This window comes from Rhinolophus hipposideros, assembly GCF_964194185.1.
Source record: "Rhinolophus hipposideros genome assembly, chromosome: 14".
NCBI lineage: Eukaryota > Metazoa > Chordata > Mammalia > Chiroptera > Rhinolophidae > Rhinolophus > Rhinolophus hipposideros.
The window spans coordinates 61,481,329-61,501,324 of record NC_138060.1 but is presented as its reverse complement, the minus strand read 5'-3'; the positions used below and the strand labels follow the sequence as shown (position 1 = coordinate 61,501,324).

The 19,996-nt window shown below is 46.4% G+C and overlaps 1 protein-coding gene across 6 annotated transcripts in view; it reads right to left on the bottom strand.

Moving 5' to 3' along the window:
• Positions 1–19,996, bottom strand: part of DAG1 (dystroglycan 1) — a 53,598-nt gene that overhangs the window by 4,718 nt on the left and 28,884 nt on the right. For 5 of the 6 annotated variants that reach the window (XM_081073328.1, XM_081073330.1, XM_081073332.1 and 2 more), the window contains one exon: positions 8,487–8,885. In XM_081073328.1, coding sequence (XP_080929454.1) covers positions 8,487–8,771 — 285 coding nt within the window. In that variant the 5' untranslated portion in view covers positions 8,772–8,885. Of the gene's footprint in view, positions 1–8,486; positions 8,886–16,667; positions 16,768–19,996 lie in introns of those variants that run through there. The other variant, XM_081073333.1, reaches the window with a different exon arrangement.

Sequence of the window (19,996 nt, the reverse complement as noted above, 5' to 3'; positions counted from 1 at the left end):
CAGCAGGAGTTAAGTGCTACTGTTCTTAAGCGGACAGTGATCACAACAGTTAACCACTGGTCCAGCCTGAACTGTGATAGGCTTGACGTATAACTCAGAATTCCTGTTGGGGGAACCCACGCTTCTCTCCTGGGGCTCATTTACCTATTATGAGACTGGGGCTGCCAGATGGGCTGGCTTGGAAGGCAAACGATTCACCCACGGCCACACGCTGGGAGACAGCAGTGCTGGCCCTCAAACACGTCTCCTCCCAAAGAACTGATGCCACGGGGCCCAAGCATGTTGTGAGTTTCTAAACCAGTGACATCTCTTAGCACTCAGACTTCTCCCCTGCCCTCTGCAGACAAATCCAATGCCTGGCCTCAAGTGCCTTTCCTGCCCAGAAGTAGAACTGCCTGCAGGTCTGGGTGGGGATGACTCAATGCCCCCAACGATTCCCTTTACAAACACCACGTTACAAGCAAGTGTAGTGGTACACGCTGGGGTAGCAAATACACTTAGTCGTACCTAATGTCCTCATTAACCCTGCTTTTCAAACTTCAAGAAAAACTGCGATGCCTAGGGTGGGACACTGGAAACAACTATTCTAGAAGAGTGTTTATCAGAGGCATTCCAAGGAGCTCTGGCCTCTCTAGAAGAGAGTTCTATAGTCACCTAAGCTTGGGAAACGCACAGAGCTCACCTCTGCCCTTGGAGAGCCCAGGCACAGACACCGGCCTGAGGCGCTCACCCCTTTATTCCACCCAACAGCACATCCCAGACGTGTTTCAGGGAGGAAGTCCTTTTCCACAGAGATGGGACTGGTTACAGTCCAAGCACACAGGGGGTGGGTGCTCCATAAAAAATGGACAAGAGGGAAACAGGACTTGCCTCTTGCCCAGGCCCCGTCTACGACTCCTCTCACCTTGGGGAAACATCTCCTCCTGCCCCCAAGGCAGACTCTCTTTCTGCCTTGAAGACTCGCAGCTGCACACTCCTGTCCCATCAAGTCCAGAGACACACTGGCCAACAGATGGCATGTCTTCCTGCCAGCCTCAGCCCAGGGCCACTGCCTGTCAGCAGAGGGACACTCAAATACTTCCTTCCCTGTGGGCGGAAGGCCAGAGCCACGCCTGATGAGCTCCCCAGGGGCTCCGGTGCCAAGAGCCAGGTGCCTGAGTGACTGCGGAGGAGACCGGAGCTCACAGCTGACCTTCCCAGCCTGGACCCAGATGCCCGAGCAGCTTGTAATTCCATCAACCTTATCCGAGACCAGATACTTACTTACCCTTTATAAACAGGTTTCCTACCTCCAGCAAACACCCGGAGATGACATCTGACATTAACTATCGGTGTCTTCAAATCCATGAAAAACACTAAGTACATTATTCCTTTACAATTTTAATTATATATATAAAAAAAATCTTATTTCAAATGTTTTGGCTGAAAAACCTACGTTTTAAATTTTTTCAGTTCAATTACATCAAATATGAAAACACCTATAAAGCAAAGGCTGAATGCTCTTATTTTGCAAAACACATGAAGCAAAGATGTAAGGCCCCAATGTAGAAGTCCGGGAACCATGTGATGTTTCACAGGGATGGGGTAGGAACTAGGTCCTGAGGTGGACAGTAGCTGAGCCACAATATAGAACCAGGTCTCCGGCCACCCAAGGGTGTTTCCCAACCCCATTCCTTCCCATGGCTACCACTGGGATGAGAGCACACCTGTCAGAGGGAGAGCACAGAGAGAGGGGAAATGGGGCCCCTGGAATGGAGCTCTGGGTGAAATCAGCCAAAGAGAAGCCACTTGTAGAGAAGACAGAACAGGGCCAGGAGAGACCAGGGGAGGCTCCAGAGGTGGATGCCAATGGGAGGCCCACGGGGCATTCCTGTGTGGCCAGGCAGGGCGGCCTGTGCCCAGTCCTGAGGGATCCGATCCATCAGCAGAGATGAACACGCAGCCCCAGTGCTTTTGGAAGTCTGTCGCAGCCACGCAGAGGCACTTGAAGACAAAGAAGGGCCCCACCGCCTCCGGCTTCCCAGCCTGGCTCACTTCCTATTCTGCAGACCCCAACAACCATAGTTCTGCTGTCAGACATTTCCTAAGGAGTAAAGCCAGGCCACTCTTTGGCCGAGGATCCCCCACAGCCAGCCTTGGAAGACATATACTTATTTAAACTATGCCAAGTAACATTATAACATGTCAATAACACGTACCATAAAGAACATACATTGAAGAAAACCCCAGGTTTCACCAAAGCAAATTATAATGTTCAATTTCAAACTGGGAGACGGAAGAGAATTGGTAGCTTTACTTTGATTATTGAAACGTTCTTTCACTATGGTCTACTTACAGCTTTACACATTTAGGGCAAGCCACGTCAGGAAAACAGAGCCAAGCCTCTCCAACCTCTGCAGATTCTGGCACCTCAGGGTCCTGGCCCTGGTCATGCCTGGCCACAGGACAGGTGTCCAACCTGGACGTACAACCCTAAGGCAGACAGTTCCCAGGGTCTTGGGTATTCCTCACACAGGAAGGAAAATCACTAATCTGAATGTTCTAAAACTCATGCATCTCCAAGTGTCCTGGTACTGGGAGTGGCAGGCCCAGGAAGCACTTTGAGTGACAATGATTCATTTCAGTAAGTGCCACAGGAAGCAAAATAAATCTGAGTTCCACACGGAACCTAGCCAAGTCATAGACACCCATGCATTTTGCTGGCACCCCTGCATTTTCAAGGCCATTTGGGGAAAACCCCTGAACATGCCTGCAGGGCTGGCAGCGTGCACGGTTCCCTAAAGATTCCCCTAGCATCCTCTCCCTCCGGCGGGCACTCGGGTTGCTCTGGATACAAGTCCTGTTCTACCCTAACACAGCAGGAGCCCGTCAACCCATAGGAACTCAGGATCCTCTCCAGCGTTCAAAACTTCCAAGCGATGGACCACTTTTCCTCTCAGGGCCTAAGGATGACGTGGGTTATAAAAATTCCTTCTGAGAGACACAGCCCGTGTGGCAAGCCAGGACTCATCCCTGTAACAGCAGCCTAGCCGAGGGGAAGCCCCACCTCCAGGAGCCTGGGCTGCTCCCCAGCTCCAGGCAGGCTGAGGCTTGACTCAACCTCAGCCCCAATTCTTTCATCTGTAAAAAGGAAAACGATACCATTCTTGTACGATCTGAGGGTCAGGCATGTGCTGGATTCTGTGACAGTGCTGGTGCCCCCCACTCCTGTGGCCTGAGAGGGGACCCAGCACACACTAGGCCTCATATCCCTGTTCACGTCCCAAAGCAGAAGCTTAAAGCATCAATGGGAAGTGGGGCGGCCACAGGAAGAGGGAGCCAGGATCCTATAGGAGAACAAGGCCAAGGATGGGACCCCCTCCCCCGGACTTGCTTGCCTTATAAGGCCTGTCTGCCAGGAGTGGGTGAAAACCCTGAGGGGTGCGGGGGGAGGGAAAGGCTTGTTGCAGGTACAGCCCAAAGACCAGCATTCACTTTCTCTGCAGTCTAAAACAGGTGTGCTGAAACCTGGCATCTCTGCCCAGGAGACTCTCACTATCCTTGGAGTCCTTGGTGACCCATATAAATACTTCTGCCTTGGCTGGACTGTAACCACCCACAACTAACCCCTATGGGCTTCAGGCTAGGAATGGCAGGCGAGAGGCAGGACATTAGCACTGACACGTGTTTCGGGGGACAAGCTGGTCCTGGCCCTGGGACTCCCCCAGGATTTCCGGTCACTCAGCCCCCCATCACCAAACACCAGCACTGCCTTGGAGAAGTGGGGGGCAAGGCCTGCTGACCTTATAACACAGCCATCTGGAAAAGGAGTCTTCAGGCAGTTCGTGGGAACACCTACAAGAGACAGAAACTGCAGGACAAAGCCCAACTTGAGGATATCATAGGCTGTCACACACAGGACACCCCAAAAGAGCCAGAAATCTTTCCAGCTTCAGCAGTCCTCAGACAGGACATGCTTCTGAGACGGAAGGCAAGCCCAGAGAGGAGGAAAACAAAATCTCCAACAGCCACATGCCCAGTTTTAGAAATCTTGATCCATAAAGTACATCCAAAAACATTAAGAATCAAAACCACAAGACCTGGGCAGAGCCCGAAGGAGTTCTAAAGTCTAAAGACTACCCACCCAGCGATGGCCACAATCAATCACCATGACCAGTAACGGGAACGACCACGTGTGAAGGTTTTCGTCCCTCCTCAGCCTACACTAGCAGATGACTAGTAACTGACTCCCTGCTCAGTTCTGGGACATTCTCTCCACCTGCTTCGCTGGCACCCTCTCTCGCACAGCAGACCAGCAAACACCCAGTGTAAAGAAGATACAGCACCTGTGCTAAACACCACGCAACACAAGCCAAGTCTCACCCCAAATCAGTATCCTTCCACACCTGGAGTAACAGCCAATGGGCGGAGGAGCGTCTGTTACTAAGTCCCTCATCGCCAGTTAGGCACAGCTGAAAGACAAAACTGAAGAACTGGACTCTCACTGGGGCCAAACCAATTATGACCTTCCACTCTGAAGCCAAGAAAACCTAAGCTTTATCATTCACAACCCACAAGATGGTTCTCTTACCAGTGCGGGAGTTGTGGGACTTAGAAATGGCCAGCCAAGTGTGGGGACAGAGTCCCAGAGGGCAGTTTCCAGGCTCTCGGCCTCACGTGGAAAGGTGCTGGCTCGGGTAGTAGATGGCCGTCAGCTGTGACTGGCTGGCCATCAGCTGTAACCAGTTAGCCAATTAGTCCTGATGTAACTGCCGTGGCGGCACTGGTTGGTTGGCAGGCAGAAAAGCGGACGGCGGATTGCGGACCATGTGGATACTACTTGCTGTGTCTCGCCTGGCTGCCAGTGCGAGTGGGGGACAGGAAGACCCCTTGTTGGAGTACTGATGGATGTTTGCTCTTGTGTCTCCAACCCAGCCTCCAGCGAGAATACAGTGGTATGACTCCCCTACCTGTGGCTCCGTGGGTGTTCCTTTTTGGCCTCACCATGTCCTGCGTTCTTATGTGGGGAGCGGGAGCAGAGACCCCACATGACACCCCGCGTGACACCAAGACTCCAGAAAGACAGGTGAACACTTTCTCACTCATGTCACTTGGGTGAGCTGATGATGGGATCTTAGAAATAAAGTATAATCAAGAAACTGCATTTGGTGAGAATTCCCTCACACTACATCTTTTGGAGGGTCCTTCGGGCCTCAGTGGCGGCACCTTCCAAGCAGCATCTCTAGACAGGACAGTCCCACGGGTTCAGGCTGGACTCTTCCCCGACGCCCCCCAGATGTGCTGCAGGGTCTGCTCAGCAGCCCGTTTCAAAGCGGCCCAGACTGCTCCCCGGGGCTCCCCGCTGCCCGGGCCCCTAGCAACCACCGGTCCTGCTGCTGGGCCCCTGCAGATCTTCAACCAGCTCATGGGTCTTGCCACAAAGGCCAAGGCCACAGGACCATTCTGAACACAACCAGCCTAGCCCAGTCAGCGCCCTTCTGGCCTGAGTTATAAAGCGTTTTACCTAAGAGTAACTATTCTTAGCTAAAAACACAACCTCATCTTTTTCCCCCCGAAAATAAGAGACAGCTTAGCATAGTTATAGCCATTAGTAAAATTCTCAGAAATCAGCCCCTCAATCCCAAGCCGACATCATCTATTTTCATGTTGTCGTGTTCTTTTAGTCCTTGTCAGTAATTTTTTTTCCCCCCGAAACACAGAAACCTATATTTTCAATAAGTATGTGAGTTGATGCATTTGGGCAAATGCCTGACAACCCACCCCCAAGGACGCCGTCCTTCGCCAACCCGCACTTCCCGGTGTGCTGTGTTGACAAGGGGTCCATTCAGAGCTGGGGAACACCCACTCGAGGCAGGAAGAAACTGCAGTTCATCTCACGCAGGCGGGGTTGCCACAAAGCTCTCAAGCATCCAAAGAAACGCTCCTTTCATGAGCTCCCCTTCCCAGCCAAAAAGAGTACCCATTGTTCTCAGGGCAACAATTGGGGGCCCATGCCAGCAGCTGAGAGCATAGTCCCAGGAAGGGCTGCTCCCAGTCTGCCGACATCTTGGGCTGAGGGAAAGTCCACATTGTCTCCAGGCAAGGCGGCTCAAGGGAGCAGGGCTGAAAAGCCATCCTTGCTGGCTCTACCAAAATGAGACATCTGAGGGGGCTCTAGAGGGGCGGCGCAGTCGCTTCACGAATGCAAAGCTGTCTCTCCTGAGCGCCCTGGAGAGGAGGGGTTAGAACATCTCCAGGCATATAACCACCTTCCTCAGCCAGTGAGCCACACTCACTCAAGTCAGAGAAAAGGTGCCTGCAGGGAGCCAGCGCCAATCCTGAGAGAGGCAACAGTCAGGATGGGTAACTGACGCTGTGGCCAACTTGGGGCAGCCGAGGCTCCGCCCAGCAAAGGCCCATCCCCACAGGCCCTGATGAGGAGGGAGGGTACTCTAGCATCCAAAGGCAGATGTGGGAGCAAAGAACAGTCAAGACCAGGGATGAGCTCTGTATACAGGCATCCGGTCTGGTCGAAGGGAGCACACGCCAGGACCATCTGCTTTAGCGTGTTCTGAGGTCACAGGAGAGGAGAGAGCTTCACGCCAGGTCTCTCAGAAAGGTCACGCTGGCCATGAGGGCCTGGAGCTAGCCGGCAGCTCCTTCTTGCATCATCAAATCAATGGAGCCCACTGGGAGTTCCGATGGGGTGGATTCTTGAGGGAGAGCTAGAGAACAGCAGGGGAATAACAGGTGCTGGCCAGGCTGACACCGGACAAAGGCGTTCCAGATATGGAAAGGCGTCCAGTCTGGGTCAGAGCATAGGATCTAAGACCTCAGGGCTACATCTTCCAGGCAGGCGAGTGAATCCCCTCTTCCTTCTCCTGACCTGCCTCCTTGCAGCCTGGTGTATAAAGTACAGGGAAGCCCTTGTTTTAGGAGCTGATGTTACCTGATGGGCACACCTGGCTAATACCAAGCACCCTCTGTCACTGTGCTTCCCAGAGTGGCCACCTGCAATAGTCAGCATAACCAATAGCCCACATAAATCAAACAAGGCTCAGCAGACAGTAGTCCATGGAAAGAAACCAGGGACCCTGACCAACAGCCCCAGCTAAGCTCCCTGTCACCAGGCAGCACCCACTGGCCAGCCATGAATGAGCCACCCTGGAAGTGGATCCTCCAGCCACAGATGAGCCCCTCTAGCTAGTGCCATGTGAAGCAGATAAGGTTCCCCAATGTGCTCTGAATCCCTCAATTCCTGGTCACAAAACTGAGCAAAACGAATTGGTTGTTTTAAACCACTAACTTTGGGTGGTTTGAATACACCAATAGGTAGCCAGAACACTATGTGTATGTAGAAGTCTAAAGGCAAAACAGATGTAGAAACTACCCTAACAAACTACAGTTCTGAGAATATTTTTTTAGTTCATTTTCAAGGCACACCTCTAAGGAAAGAATGCTATAGGGCAGGGGTCAGCAAATTATGGCTGTGAGTCAAATCTGGCCTGCCACCTGTTTCGTACGGCCCATGAGCTAAAAATGTTTTTTTTTTTTTCCGTTTTCAAATGACTGAAGGGGAGAAAAAAAATCAACAATAATAATATACCTTGACGTGAAAATTACATGAAATTCAAACTTCAGTTTCTGTGCCCATTCATTTATATACTGTCTGACTACTTTCACACCACACTGGCCAAGTTGTGGAGCTGCAACAGAAACCAAATGGCCTGTAAAGCCTACGAGTAAAACTCTTACTACCTGGCCCTTTGAGGGAAAGTGTGCTGACCTCTGTTCTAGGAGACGTTTGCAGTTTGAGGTATACCCCACCCACCCACATGGCCCCCTGCAAATTCACTCAAGATCTAGGAGAAATTCCAAGGTCTCATATTCCCAAAGGTCTGGTGCTTCTTCACACAAAAGCTTCCTGTTTCACCAGATTTCCATCCTGCGACAGCCAAGATACTCTTCCTGTTACATGGGTCTCAGATCCCGTTCTCTAGATTGCGTCCCCAAAAGGAGATGGGGCAAGGCTGAAGTTTGGATACTAACTCTGGTTCTTAAGTGACCGCATACACTAGTAAACATAGAATACCAAATCAGAGAAAAACTCCTACATTTATAACTTATATTTAAAAAATAGGTTTAAAGCATTTAAAAGTTCTTTATGTCTTGGTTTTAATCCCATGGTTAATGAAAAGAGACCTTTTCCTATACACAGGCCCTTTTCCATCAAATCCTTAATTCGATGACCAAGAGGACAGATGTAAAGGCTTTTTAATGGTGACCCCCTCAAAATGGGAGTAAGAATAGGTTTAACATGCTATTCTGAGATATACAGGGAGCCTTTTGTAAACTTCAGTGGCTGTCCCTCTCTTAAGGGACACTTAGCAGGGCCTGGAAGAACTAAGCTCAGAATTGTTGGGAGTGTTGAACTGAAAAACTTAAAACCTAAAATTAAACTGGAAGATGAGAATTCTTCCTCGTGTATGCTTTCCATCCAGTCTCACCTTGATGACTTCTCCATTGGAGGCAATTAAATCTGTTGGAATGGTCACTCGAAATGAGCGCCCGACAACAGCGGTGCCATCAGGAATGCCAACCACCGTGGGAACAGCCTCATGGAGGTCTGTGAGCACCGAGTGCATGGATGCCTCCAGCTGGTTCTCCCAGTCCCTGACGGTCTCCGAAGGGCCACTGGGCCAGTGGGATTGAGTCGCAGCCACGGAGAGCAGAAGGAGAAAGGTCCTCCCCCAGAGGGGGAGCAGCAGCGAGAGGTCCACAGGCATCCTCATCCGGGGCTGAGTCTGCTCAAGCCGACAGTCTCACTAAGAAAGGCAGCAGGTGACGTGGTCCCAGAACGGGGTCCTCACCCTCTGCACACCTGCTCCATCCCAGGCACCCAGCGCCTGAAAGAGAAGAAAACTCATCTCAGACTTCAGCACGCCCCATGGTTTCAAAGCCACGCCCAGGCAGTTACTCCCCCCTAAGTGCTCCTGCCAAGCACATCTACCCTGAGTGGGATCCAGTCTCATCTCGCACTGTCCAGTACTAAGCTGCTGGCGGCGCGTGGCTCCTAAGCACGGGAAACGTGGCCGGCCCATTCAGTGTCAACTACACACTGGAGTTTGAAAACTTCATATAAAAAAAGGAATGTAAAGTATCTCATTAATACTTTTAAAATATTTATTACATATTTAAATAATATTTTGGACCTAAATATATTATTAAATACATTAGGTAAGTAATAAATAAATGAAAAATAATAAAAGAAACATATCAAATTAAATGTATTATTAAAATTAATTCTACCTGCTTATTTTTATTTATTTTTTGTGACTACAGAAAATATTAAATGACATGTGGCTCACATTATTATTTCTGTTGGGCAGTGCCACGCTAGACCTAACTTCCACTTTACCAGAAATATAGGCGCCATGAAGACACAATCAGACAAACCTAGAATGTGGGGCCTTCTACAAGATACTGGCTTGGTTTCTCCAAATGCTGATACCCTAAACACTAGGGGACTGTTCTAGATTTAGAGACAGCAACCAGATGTAATGTGTCCACGTGACTGGATCCTGCATTTACTTCAGAAACAAAACAAAACAAAACAAAAACACCACACAAGTCTAGCTCTGAAAGAGGTAACTGAGGAATTTTGTATGTTGGCTGGAAATAAGCTTTATTGTTAATTTTCTTAAGTGAGATGATGGTGGTATGGTTAAGAGACTGTCCTCGATGTTCAAGGACTTAGGGATAAAACAGCAAAAATATCTGCAACTCACTTTGAAATGGTTCAAGGGGAAAAAGGTGTGTGTGTGTGTATATACAGAGATAAAGCAATGTGGCAAATGTAACAATTAAGTCTTAAAACAAGACTAAAACATCAAGTATTTGCAGAGAGACCTGCAGCAAGTGCCCACTCCTCATACCAAGCACTAATGACAGTACTTGTTTTTAAAAATTTTTTTTCTCCCCTTCTTCCGCCTCCCCGCCCACTACGGTTCAAGCCGTAGTCTCTCAGTCTAGTTGTATAGGACGCAGCTCCCTGGCCCATGCGGGTATTGTGAGCCTTGCGCTGCCCCGGCTGAGGCAGTCGGTTGCCAGTTATCGGTCGGCCGCTCACAGCAGCTCACGGCAGCTCATGATGGCTGCCGGCCACTCACGCTGGCCACTGGCCACTCGTGGCAGCACACAATAGCCCACAGCAGCCCACAGCCACTCACGCTGACCTCCAGCTGCTTGCAGCAGTCCAGCTCCAGGCAGAGCCATTGTTTACCATCTTAGCTGTAGAGGGCGCAGCTCACTAGCCTATGGGGGAATCGAACCCGCGACCTAGGCATTAGGAGCACAGCACTCCAACGGCCTGAGGAGCCAGCCCCAGGACTCATTTATTAAACACAGATCTGCAAACTCTGCCAATAAACAACAACACTTATGTGGCCTCTCTTGACCCCATACCCGGCAGAGTGACTAGAACCCCACACATTGTCCCCTCGCCCCCACACTGGCTTCAGGCAGCTCATGACACCTGCCCTAAGGCTGGCAGCCACACAGATGCATTGTGAGACTTGCTGGGTGACCACAGGTAACCACAGCCATCACGAACAATTGCCCTGAGCCAAGTTGTCAAGAGGCCACGTGGTATATTTTTTGATCTGGGTAAATAAAACTGCTAAAGAAAACAAGGTCAGGGGTAGCCAGTTAGCTGAGTTGGTTAGAGTAAGGTGCAAGGTTGCTGGTTCGATCCCCGCATGGGCCACTGTGAGCTGAGCCCTCCCTAAAAAAAAAAGAAAAGAAAGGAAAAGAAAAACAAGGCCACTGAAATGGGCGGTGTATTCTAAAGTCTATGCCAATCTAAGCCAATCCCAACAGGGTCTAGTTTTGTGTTTTGTTTTGTTTTTTTGCTATTGACTTTGCTCTTCCTGTTCTTATTTTGTTTGAACTAAAATTCATGAGACAGAGCCAACACAATAAAGGAAAACAATTTTGGAATTGTTTTCTCTCCTGCCAGCCAATGACCTATCATAACGCTACTGTGTTTAAGACAGTGTACATGGAGCAGAGTAGACCGTGACTGTAGAACCAGACAGAGCCCAAAACCAGCTTGCAAAGGAGTGTTTCAAAGGCACCTGGACACGTGGCCATGTATGCAGAAAAGCAAATACAATCAGGTTCCTCCTTCATGTTTCCATCACAAACAAGATAAATCCCCCGCCCCGGGTACATTAGATACACAAATGCAAAAAGCAGACTTTAAAAAATTTTTAGAATATAGAATGTCAGGATAAGGAAGGATTTCATTAAAAAGACATCAAAAACATAAAAGAAAAAGACAACTGGACTTCCACTTCCAGAAAGATTGAGTAGACATATTTTTCCATTTTCACACTAAACCAATGAAAAATCATAAACATTATATGTAAAATAAATATTAGACTCTAAAAAAAGTCAAGAGAAGAAGGTAGACCAGCTAGGGACGCCAGGAGTCAAGGAAAGACAGTGGTTGAGTTCCTTTTTGCCTCATATATCCCAGAATCGGAGCTGAAGAAGCTGGCAACCCAGAAATGCCAAGGGATGAAACAAAAAAAGGTCCCAACAAAAGTCTGCTCTCTTTAGCCAAAGAAGCAGGAAGGGGGTAGCCTAGCAAGACAGAAAACAGACAATAACAGCTCTATTCTAGCAAACACCACGGAAAACACTGTGGCTCCACTCCCACCCACACGAGTAAAGGCCAAGTGGGGAACTTAAGACTTCTACCCTCAGGAAAAAGTAAGAAGGCGCCCTAATATCCCCACTGGGATAGTATCAGAAAAGGCCAAGTAGGGACCTGGGACTGTCATACCCACTGGCTTGTAACAATGCACTGCCCTCCTCCTCCTCCAGTACCTCAGTGTCAATGGAAACCATGTGGGGAACCTGGGTTTCTACTCATATGCCCACCCAAGCAGTAACAAGGAAACTCCCCTTCCCTGCTGGATGGTGTCAAAGGAAGACTAGAGGAGGGTCAGAACTTTTACCACTGGTCAGTGGTAGCGAGGCCCAGGGAACCAGAACTCCCATCCCTGCCCAGCAGTAACAAGGACTTCACCCACTGTCAGGTAGTGACAAAGGCTGCCTGGGTTATCTGGACTTCTACCTCCACTTCCCAGTAATCCAGCAGCACCTTCCCCACCCTTCCCCTGCCAGAAGAGTGTCCCAAAAAGCCAGCTAAATAGAATCCCGGAGTTTCAGAACAAAATACAAAATTGTCCAGGTTTCAATTTTTAAAAATCACTCCCGATAACAAGAACCAGGAAGATCTCAAACTGAATGAAAAAAAAGGCCATCAATAGATGACAACACCAAGAGGATAAAGACAGGTAGAAAGTAAAAGGATGCAAAAAGATATATCATGCAAATATTAAAGGAAAGCAAGTATGTCTATGTTAATATCAGATAAAGTAGATTTCAGAGCAAAGAAAATTATCAGAGACAGAGAAGGACATTATATAACGATAAAATGCTCAATCCACCAAGAATAGCAATCCTAAATGTATATGCACCAAACAACAGAGCTGCAAAATATGTAAAGCAAAAACTGAAAGAAAAAACTTAAAAACCCACAATTCTAGTTGCAAACACTTCAACCATTAGCTCAACAATTGATCGAACTAGAAGGAAAATCAGCAAGGAAACAAAAAAACTCAAAAATACCATCAATCAACATAATCTACTAGACATTTATAGAGCACTCCATCTGACGAAGCACACACATTATTTTAAAATGTTCACAGAACATATCTAGGGCCATGAAACAAACCTCAACAAATTTAAAGGAAATGAAGTAATACTGAAGTGTTCTCCAACTACAATGGAATCAAATTAGAAATCGGTAACTGAAAATCGGTAACGGGAAAATTCCCAAACACTTGAAAACTATACAACATCCTTCTAAATAATCCCTGGGCCAGAGAGTAAGTCTCAAGGGAAATTTAAAAAATTATACTGAACTAAATGAAGATAAAAATATATTTGTGGAGCTGTATGAAAATTTGTCAAACACAGCTAAAGCAGTGCTTAGACATAAATTTATAGCACTTAATTCACAAGAAAAAAGGAAAAGTCTCAAACCAATAACCTATGCTCCCACCTCAAGAATCTCAAAATAAATTAATGAACCAATGAATGAACCAAAAGCAAGCAGAAGAAAATAATAAAGAGCAGAAATCAATGAAACTGAAAACAAAAACAAGAAAAATAAATAACTTTATTTGGAAAAAACATAATGAAATTGACAAATCTGCAGTAAGACTAACAAGAAAAGACACAAATTACCAATATCAGGAACGAAATAGGATATCCCTATAGATCCTACAGACATCAAAAGGTTAATAAGGAAGTACGTCAAATAACTCACAAATAAATTTAACAAATTAAATGAAATAGACCAATTCCTTGAAAAATACAAACTACCACAATTCACCCAATATGACACAGATAATTTCTACTAAAAAAAACTATTAAGGAAATTGAATTTGTACTTTAAAAACTCCCACAAAAAGAAATCTCTAGGTCCAGATGGCTTCACTAGTAAATTCTACCATTTAAAGAAAAATTAACACCAATTCTACACAGTCTTCTCCAGAAAGTACGAGGAACATTTCCCTCTTCATTTTATGAAGCTACCGATACCAAAATCTATCAAGACAAGACAAACTCTCCCCTAAAAAAGAAAGAAGACACAGATCATTCTCTCTCATTAACAGAGACACAAAGTCTTTAACAAAACATTATCAAATAGAGTTTAGCAATATATGAAAAGAATTATACACCATGACAAAGTGGTACTTATTCCAGGAATGCAAGACCAGTTCAATATTTGAAAACCAATCAATGTAATCCACCACATTAATAGACTCAAGAACAAAAATCACATGATCGTATTAATTGATGCAGAAAATGTACCTGACAAAATTCAACACCCATTCATGATAAATGCTCTCAAAAAAAGAGGAACTTTCTCAACTTGATAAAAAGTCTCTACAAAAACATACAGCCAACATACTTAATAGTGACAGATTGAATGCATTCTCCTTAAGATCAGACAAAGCAAGGATGTCTTCTCTCACCACTCTTATTTGACATAGTGCTAGAAGTTCTAGCCAGTGTAATAAGGCAAGAAAAGAAAATAAAAAGCATGTAGATCAGAAAGGAAAAAATAAAACTGTCCCTTACATGCAGATGATATAATTGTCTATGTAGAAAATACCAAGGAATCTACAAAATAAACTCTTAGGACAGGTGAGTTTAGTAAAGTCACAGGACACAAACTAAACATAAAAATCAATGACCCTTCTATATGCTAGAAATGAACATGTGGACACCAAACAAAAATATGACACCATTTAAATTGCTCAAGTAATGAAATACCTAGGTTTGTATGCTGAAAACCATACAAAGCTGGTGAGAGCTATCAAAGATCTAAACAGAAACATGTTATGTTAACAGACTGGAAGTTTCAACATAGTAAAGATGTCAATTCTCACCCAAACTGACACACAGGTTTGTAATAGGCTAAATACTGGTGACCCAAAAATTATCAGGGCCTAATCACTGAAATCTGTAAACAAGGAAAGCCTTTGGCAGATGTGATTAAATTAAGAATCTCAATGTGGGGAGATTTCTGGGTAGTAGGCCTTAAATCCAATCATTTGTCATAATAACATATCCACAACCATCATTATGAGAGAGGCACAGGAGGAGGTTATAGACACACAGAGAAGGGGATGTAAAGTCTGAGGCAGAGATTGCTGTGATGTGGCCAAATGCCAAGGAATGCCAGCAGCCACCAGAAGAGAGAAGAAACAAGGAATGGATTCTTCCACAGACCCACAGAGGGAGCACGGGCCTTGCCAACACCTTGATTTCAGACTTCAGGTCTCCAGAACCGTGAGAGAACAAATGTGTGTATTAGCCTAGGCTACTAAGGTTGTAATTTTTTACAACAGCCCTAGAAAACTAATTCAAGGTTTAATGTAATTCCTATCAAAGCCCTAGCAAGAACTTTTGTGGATATAGCCAAGATTATTCTAAAATTTATATGGAAAGGCAAAGGAACTAGAATAGCCGTGATAAGAAAAACCACCACCGTGAGTTGCTGCCTAGGTATTTTACAGAATGATAACTTTGCTCAGAGTCTCTACATTTAGATAAGGACCTGAGCTTAGGATTCCAACCGTAAGTTCCCACTTTGCTCTTCCCAGCGCATCTTTTAAAAGAACCACTGCGAGTTGAGCCCGCATTAGTGACCTCCACCCCAAACACCTTATAGCAATAGGCACTCACTATCCTGCTCTCCATCTCCTGCTCAGAGGACTGCCCTTCTCCCAGAGCTCACTGACCCCACACCCCCCTACCTCTATTTCTGGGATCTGTAAGTAATACAGTTTGTCACTCCACTTCCTTTGTGGGGGTGTTATTAAAACTGTACCCTCGATCAAAAACGACTCTGTGGTTTTCATAAGTGGGAGTCCCCATGCTGAGGGAGCTATCTGCCGACCCTATGTGGGTAGCTTGTGCGCCCTCATTCGGCAAGTCATAATCTGCAGATTCTTAATTTAATACATCAGCTCTGGCTTCTCAACACAATAGCCAAAAGCAATTGTAAAAAAGAAAAATAAAGAGGACTCTTTCTACCTATAATATGAAGACTTAGTTACAGTAATCAAGGCTGTGCTGGTACAGGAATAAACACAATGGAACAAAATGGAGAATCCACAAATAGAGCTAAACAAGACAGCCCAACAAACTTTTGACAAAGGTACAAAAGCAATTCAATGGGGGGTGGGGGAAATAGCTTTTTCAACAAATGTTGCAATCCAGATGTCCTTCAATGGAAGAATGATCGATCAAACTATAGTAGATCCATACCGTGGAATGCTAAAGAACAATAAAAAATAATGAACTATTGACACATCCAACAACTTGGATGAAAGTCCATGGAAGTATGCTGAGTGAGAAATGCTAATCCAAAAGGCCGAATACTGTGTGATTTAATTTTTATAACATTCTTGAAGTGACAAAAGTGTAGAAACAGAGAACAGATTGCTGGTTGCCAGGGGTTTCAAGAGGGGGTCAGGGCATAAAGGAAGTAGGTGTGGCTATAAAAGGGCAACATGAAGGATCCTCCTGGTGATAATGCTCTGCATTTTGACTGTGCCAAGGTCAATATGCTGGTGTGATACTGTCCTGTAGCTTTGTAAGATGCTTCCATGGGGGAAACTGGGTAAAGGTACACAGGATCTCTCTGTATTACTTTTAACAAATGCATGTGAATCCAGTTATCTCAAACATTTTTTCTAATTCTTGAAGGAAAAATACATACATTTTAATTAGAATTTTCAATTTCTGTACGATGAAGACAGAAGAGATAACAAACTGATAATTCACACATATTTAAATTTAAAAAAAACCACAAAAACCCAGAAATAGTAAACATACAACAAGATGCTCAACCTCACTAGTAATCAGGCAAAAGAAAGCAACATGAACCACCACCCATCAGAATGAGCAAAGCTGTTACAACGTGACATCGCTAAGGGGAAGGAACTGTATGGCTGCTGGTGGGAGTAGGTATGGGCGGATTCCACCTCCGGGAGAGGGCTCCCCAGCCCAGCTGGGCCCTCCTAGGCACACACACATACCAGGAGAGAAGAGGGCAAGTATGTCCACTGCAACGCTGGACAGCTGTCCATGAACTGGAGAAAGCACCAACAGGTGTAGTCCCTTCGTGGCATGGAACTCTGCAGACAATTAAAATGAACTAGAACTACAAGAACCAAAATCAATAAATCTCAAAAAATGTTTAGCAAAGAGAGCCCATTGCATAAAGATATTAAGACAATTTATGTAAAATGTTTATTTATTGTTTATAGATTCTTATGTATGTAAATAAAAGAATGCATGCAATCATAAATACCAAATTCAGGATCATGGTCGCTGATCCTAACCATGCTGGAAGAGAGCAAAGGAAAAAGAAGGGGTTCATAAGAGTCTCCAAATTTATAACTGCTTTACTTCCTCAAACAGGATCTGATAAAAATACAGAACATTAAGGTATGACAACGCTGGTGGCAGATACTCAGTTTCTCTGGAATGTGAGTCTATGTTCTCTGCTGAGCACTTGAAATGCATGCAGGTAAAGAGCCTGACTTGAGTAATAAAAATCCTAAAACGCCCAGCACCTCTTGCTCTATTTCACCTCTCTGCATCTTGTTGACCACCGTCTCAGGATTGGAAAGCCGTCTTCATGCCTGTGTCTAGCATATCCTGAACGGCATCTAAAATCCAGATCCCGGCTCCTGCCCTGCCCCAACCCTACCCCCTTCATCACCCTCATCCCTGTCCACCCGTCTCTTGGCACCCGTATCACTCAGGTTTACATTACATGGCCCCCCCACAAGAACAGTGTGTACGCACCCCGAGTTCCTACAACAGCATTTGCTCCCTAAGGGCTCAGAAAAACACATGGCGCAGCTCTACAAACAAGGTATGAGAAAGGATCTGAAATTCACCTGTCTTAGAAAGTTAATAAAGGTGTTCTATCACTGGCGGGATCCCACCCTCTCATCAGTGCAAGGTAAGTAACAGGTTCACAGTGTCCCCTTCCTTCCTGTTTGCACTACCTTGTTCTACTCGGAAGCCACATGTGACAGGCAGCTCTCACAGGACTTCAGACCCCTTTCTCTATGGGGACCTTTCTTCCCTGTCAGCGGTGAATGGCTGAGTCACTTTTGCCCACCAATGACTTGCCAGAAATTTGACTTGCACATTTCTCCATGGGGATACCAAACGACCATGGACTTAGAAGCCAGGTCATTTGGGCATCAGTTCCAAGAACCACTTAACTCCTAATGACCTCTGCGGGGTCCTCTTCCAGGAAAGGCAAGGAAGGAAACACCCCAACTTCTCAACACCTAGTATTCATTGTACTCTGGGTGAAAGGCTTCTCCTCAGACCCCCAAAAAACCTATAAGGCTTTTCTTCGAACTCTTCTGTGTTGTTTTCATCTCTCACTTTCTTACCTGTGTGCTTTTTACCCCTTTTATAACTTATTTTATCATTTAATTTTTAAATTTTTCTAGGGCTTTTATGTTACGCTATCTTAACTGTACCTTTAGTTTTCTTTACCGTGGCACAGTGCTTCCTTCAATGGCCTTTTCCTTTCTGATATATTTTAACTCTTATTTAGTACATGGCTCAGCACACCCCACGGCTGGTTGGAAGGGTGGTAAATTATGGAAGGGCAGGGACACATCTGCTGCAGTCACTGATGTATGCCAAGCACACAGGCAGTGCCAGATACACACCTAATGAATGAATGGGAAGGATACAGGATGCTTGGTTTTTCAGCTTCTTCCTATGTCTTTAGTCTTTAATTTACTTAGTTTTCTACTTATTAGATCCAGTTCGCCTTTACTTTTCTAATCTGATTCTCCATTTTCAAATTCTCAGCTCATCTGAAAACAGCACCAGTCTGAGACACACCCTGTCCTACCAGAACATAAGCTCAGTCTATCTGCGGGCACATGACGACATGGGGTATCTGTTTCATGACTAAGTGCTCTGCATTTAGCAGCGGGCGATGTCCCAGGCAGAACTCCAACTGCTATGTGTTGGCTTTCCATGCTCTGTGGAGAAAAGATCTTTTTGCAACTTGGCAAAACGCAGCCTTGTATCTTTCTGATGCTGGCTTCCTACATGCAAGGGTTACGTCTCCTCGTATTAGGAACTTGGCAGACTGCACCCACACACCCTTATTAGGATGTCCCTCTGGGAGGGTTTTACACATACTCACAGGCTTGTCATTCGGAGATGGAGGCCCTACAGAGATTCTCCTCGGTTTTCAGGGAACGAGGCCCAAAGAGAGGTCATACTCAAACCAGTCACACAGAGCCTGTGGTCAGAACATGGCGGCAGGAAAGGTGCTCGAAACCAGAGAACGACTACGGCCAGAGTCACCCAGTCTTCCTGACACGGCCACTCACTTTAACACTGCACATACACACTTACATTAGCCCCTCGGGAACACCAGTAAGTGCTCAGAATATCTTTGCTGAACTCACCACTGTCTAGCTGACAGGAGCTGCCGAGGCTCCTACTGAGAAATGGGGAGTGGGACTGGCTAAGGTATTTCCCTAGGCCCGTACCCAGTGCAGTGCCCGCCACTAAGTCTGAGCTCAGTGAAATCCAACTCTGTGAAGAAAGCCCTTCCCAGAGCCTTGGTGAAGCCCCTGGCTACGACGGCCACGGCATCCAGTATGACAAATAGGCAGCGCTGCCACGCATGAGTTCCATCCTTATTCCCCCGGATGCAGAGAAACCTTAACAGTGTCCCAGACGCAAAGCCTGGACACCGCATGGTCCTTTGGGACACTGTGTCCCAGAGCAGCCCCTCAGGCTGTCATCTCCCTCTTCTCTTGGTAAAAGTCTGCGTTCCTGCCCCAGGAGCCACGAGCGCCACAGGGAGAACCTACAGTACCCTAGCCACCCATCCCCGCCCTCCCTGGGCCAGCAGCACTGCGGCAGCGCCCCCACAGAAAGCTGGCTGGGGTAGCGAAGACAATCTGAGCAGGGGACTTCTACCAGGCACCTGGGGTACCACTCAACCATGAGCGGACAGACTAGGTTGTGTGAAAAGCCCAAGGAGCCCCAGACCCTGAGGCTTACTTCAGGAAAGCACTTCATCAAAAGGAACCAGAGCTAGTTGGGGGTGGAGCCGGCCATCCCCTGCACCTGCCAATGGCCATGCCCAAGCTTCCTTTCTCCAACACTGCCACTGGCTCTCTCCAGTGATGGGCAGAAATAAAAAGTCATGTTTCCAGGAGTGCCTAAAAAGTGGAGTCCTTTGTTAACCAAAATATATAAAACATATGTACCATTTTTATTAGGCAGGTGTATTTCAAGTTTACTAGATCAGTCAGCAAGTAGACAACCAGGGAATCAAAAGCCTTAAAACAGTGACAGGATTGAA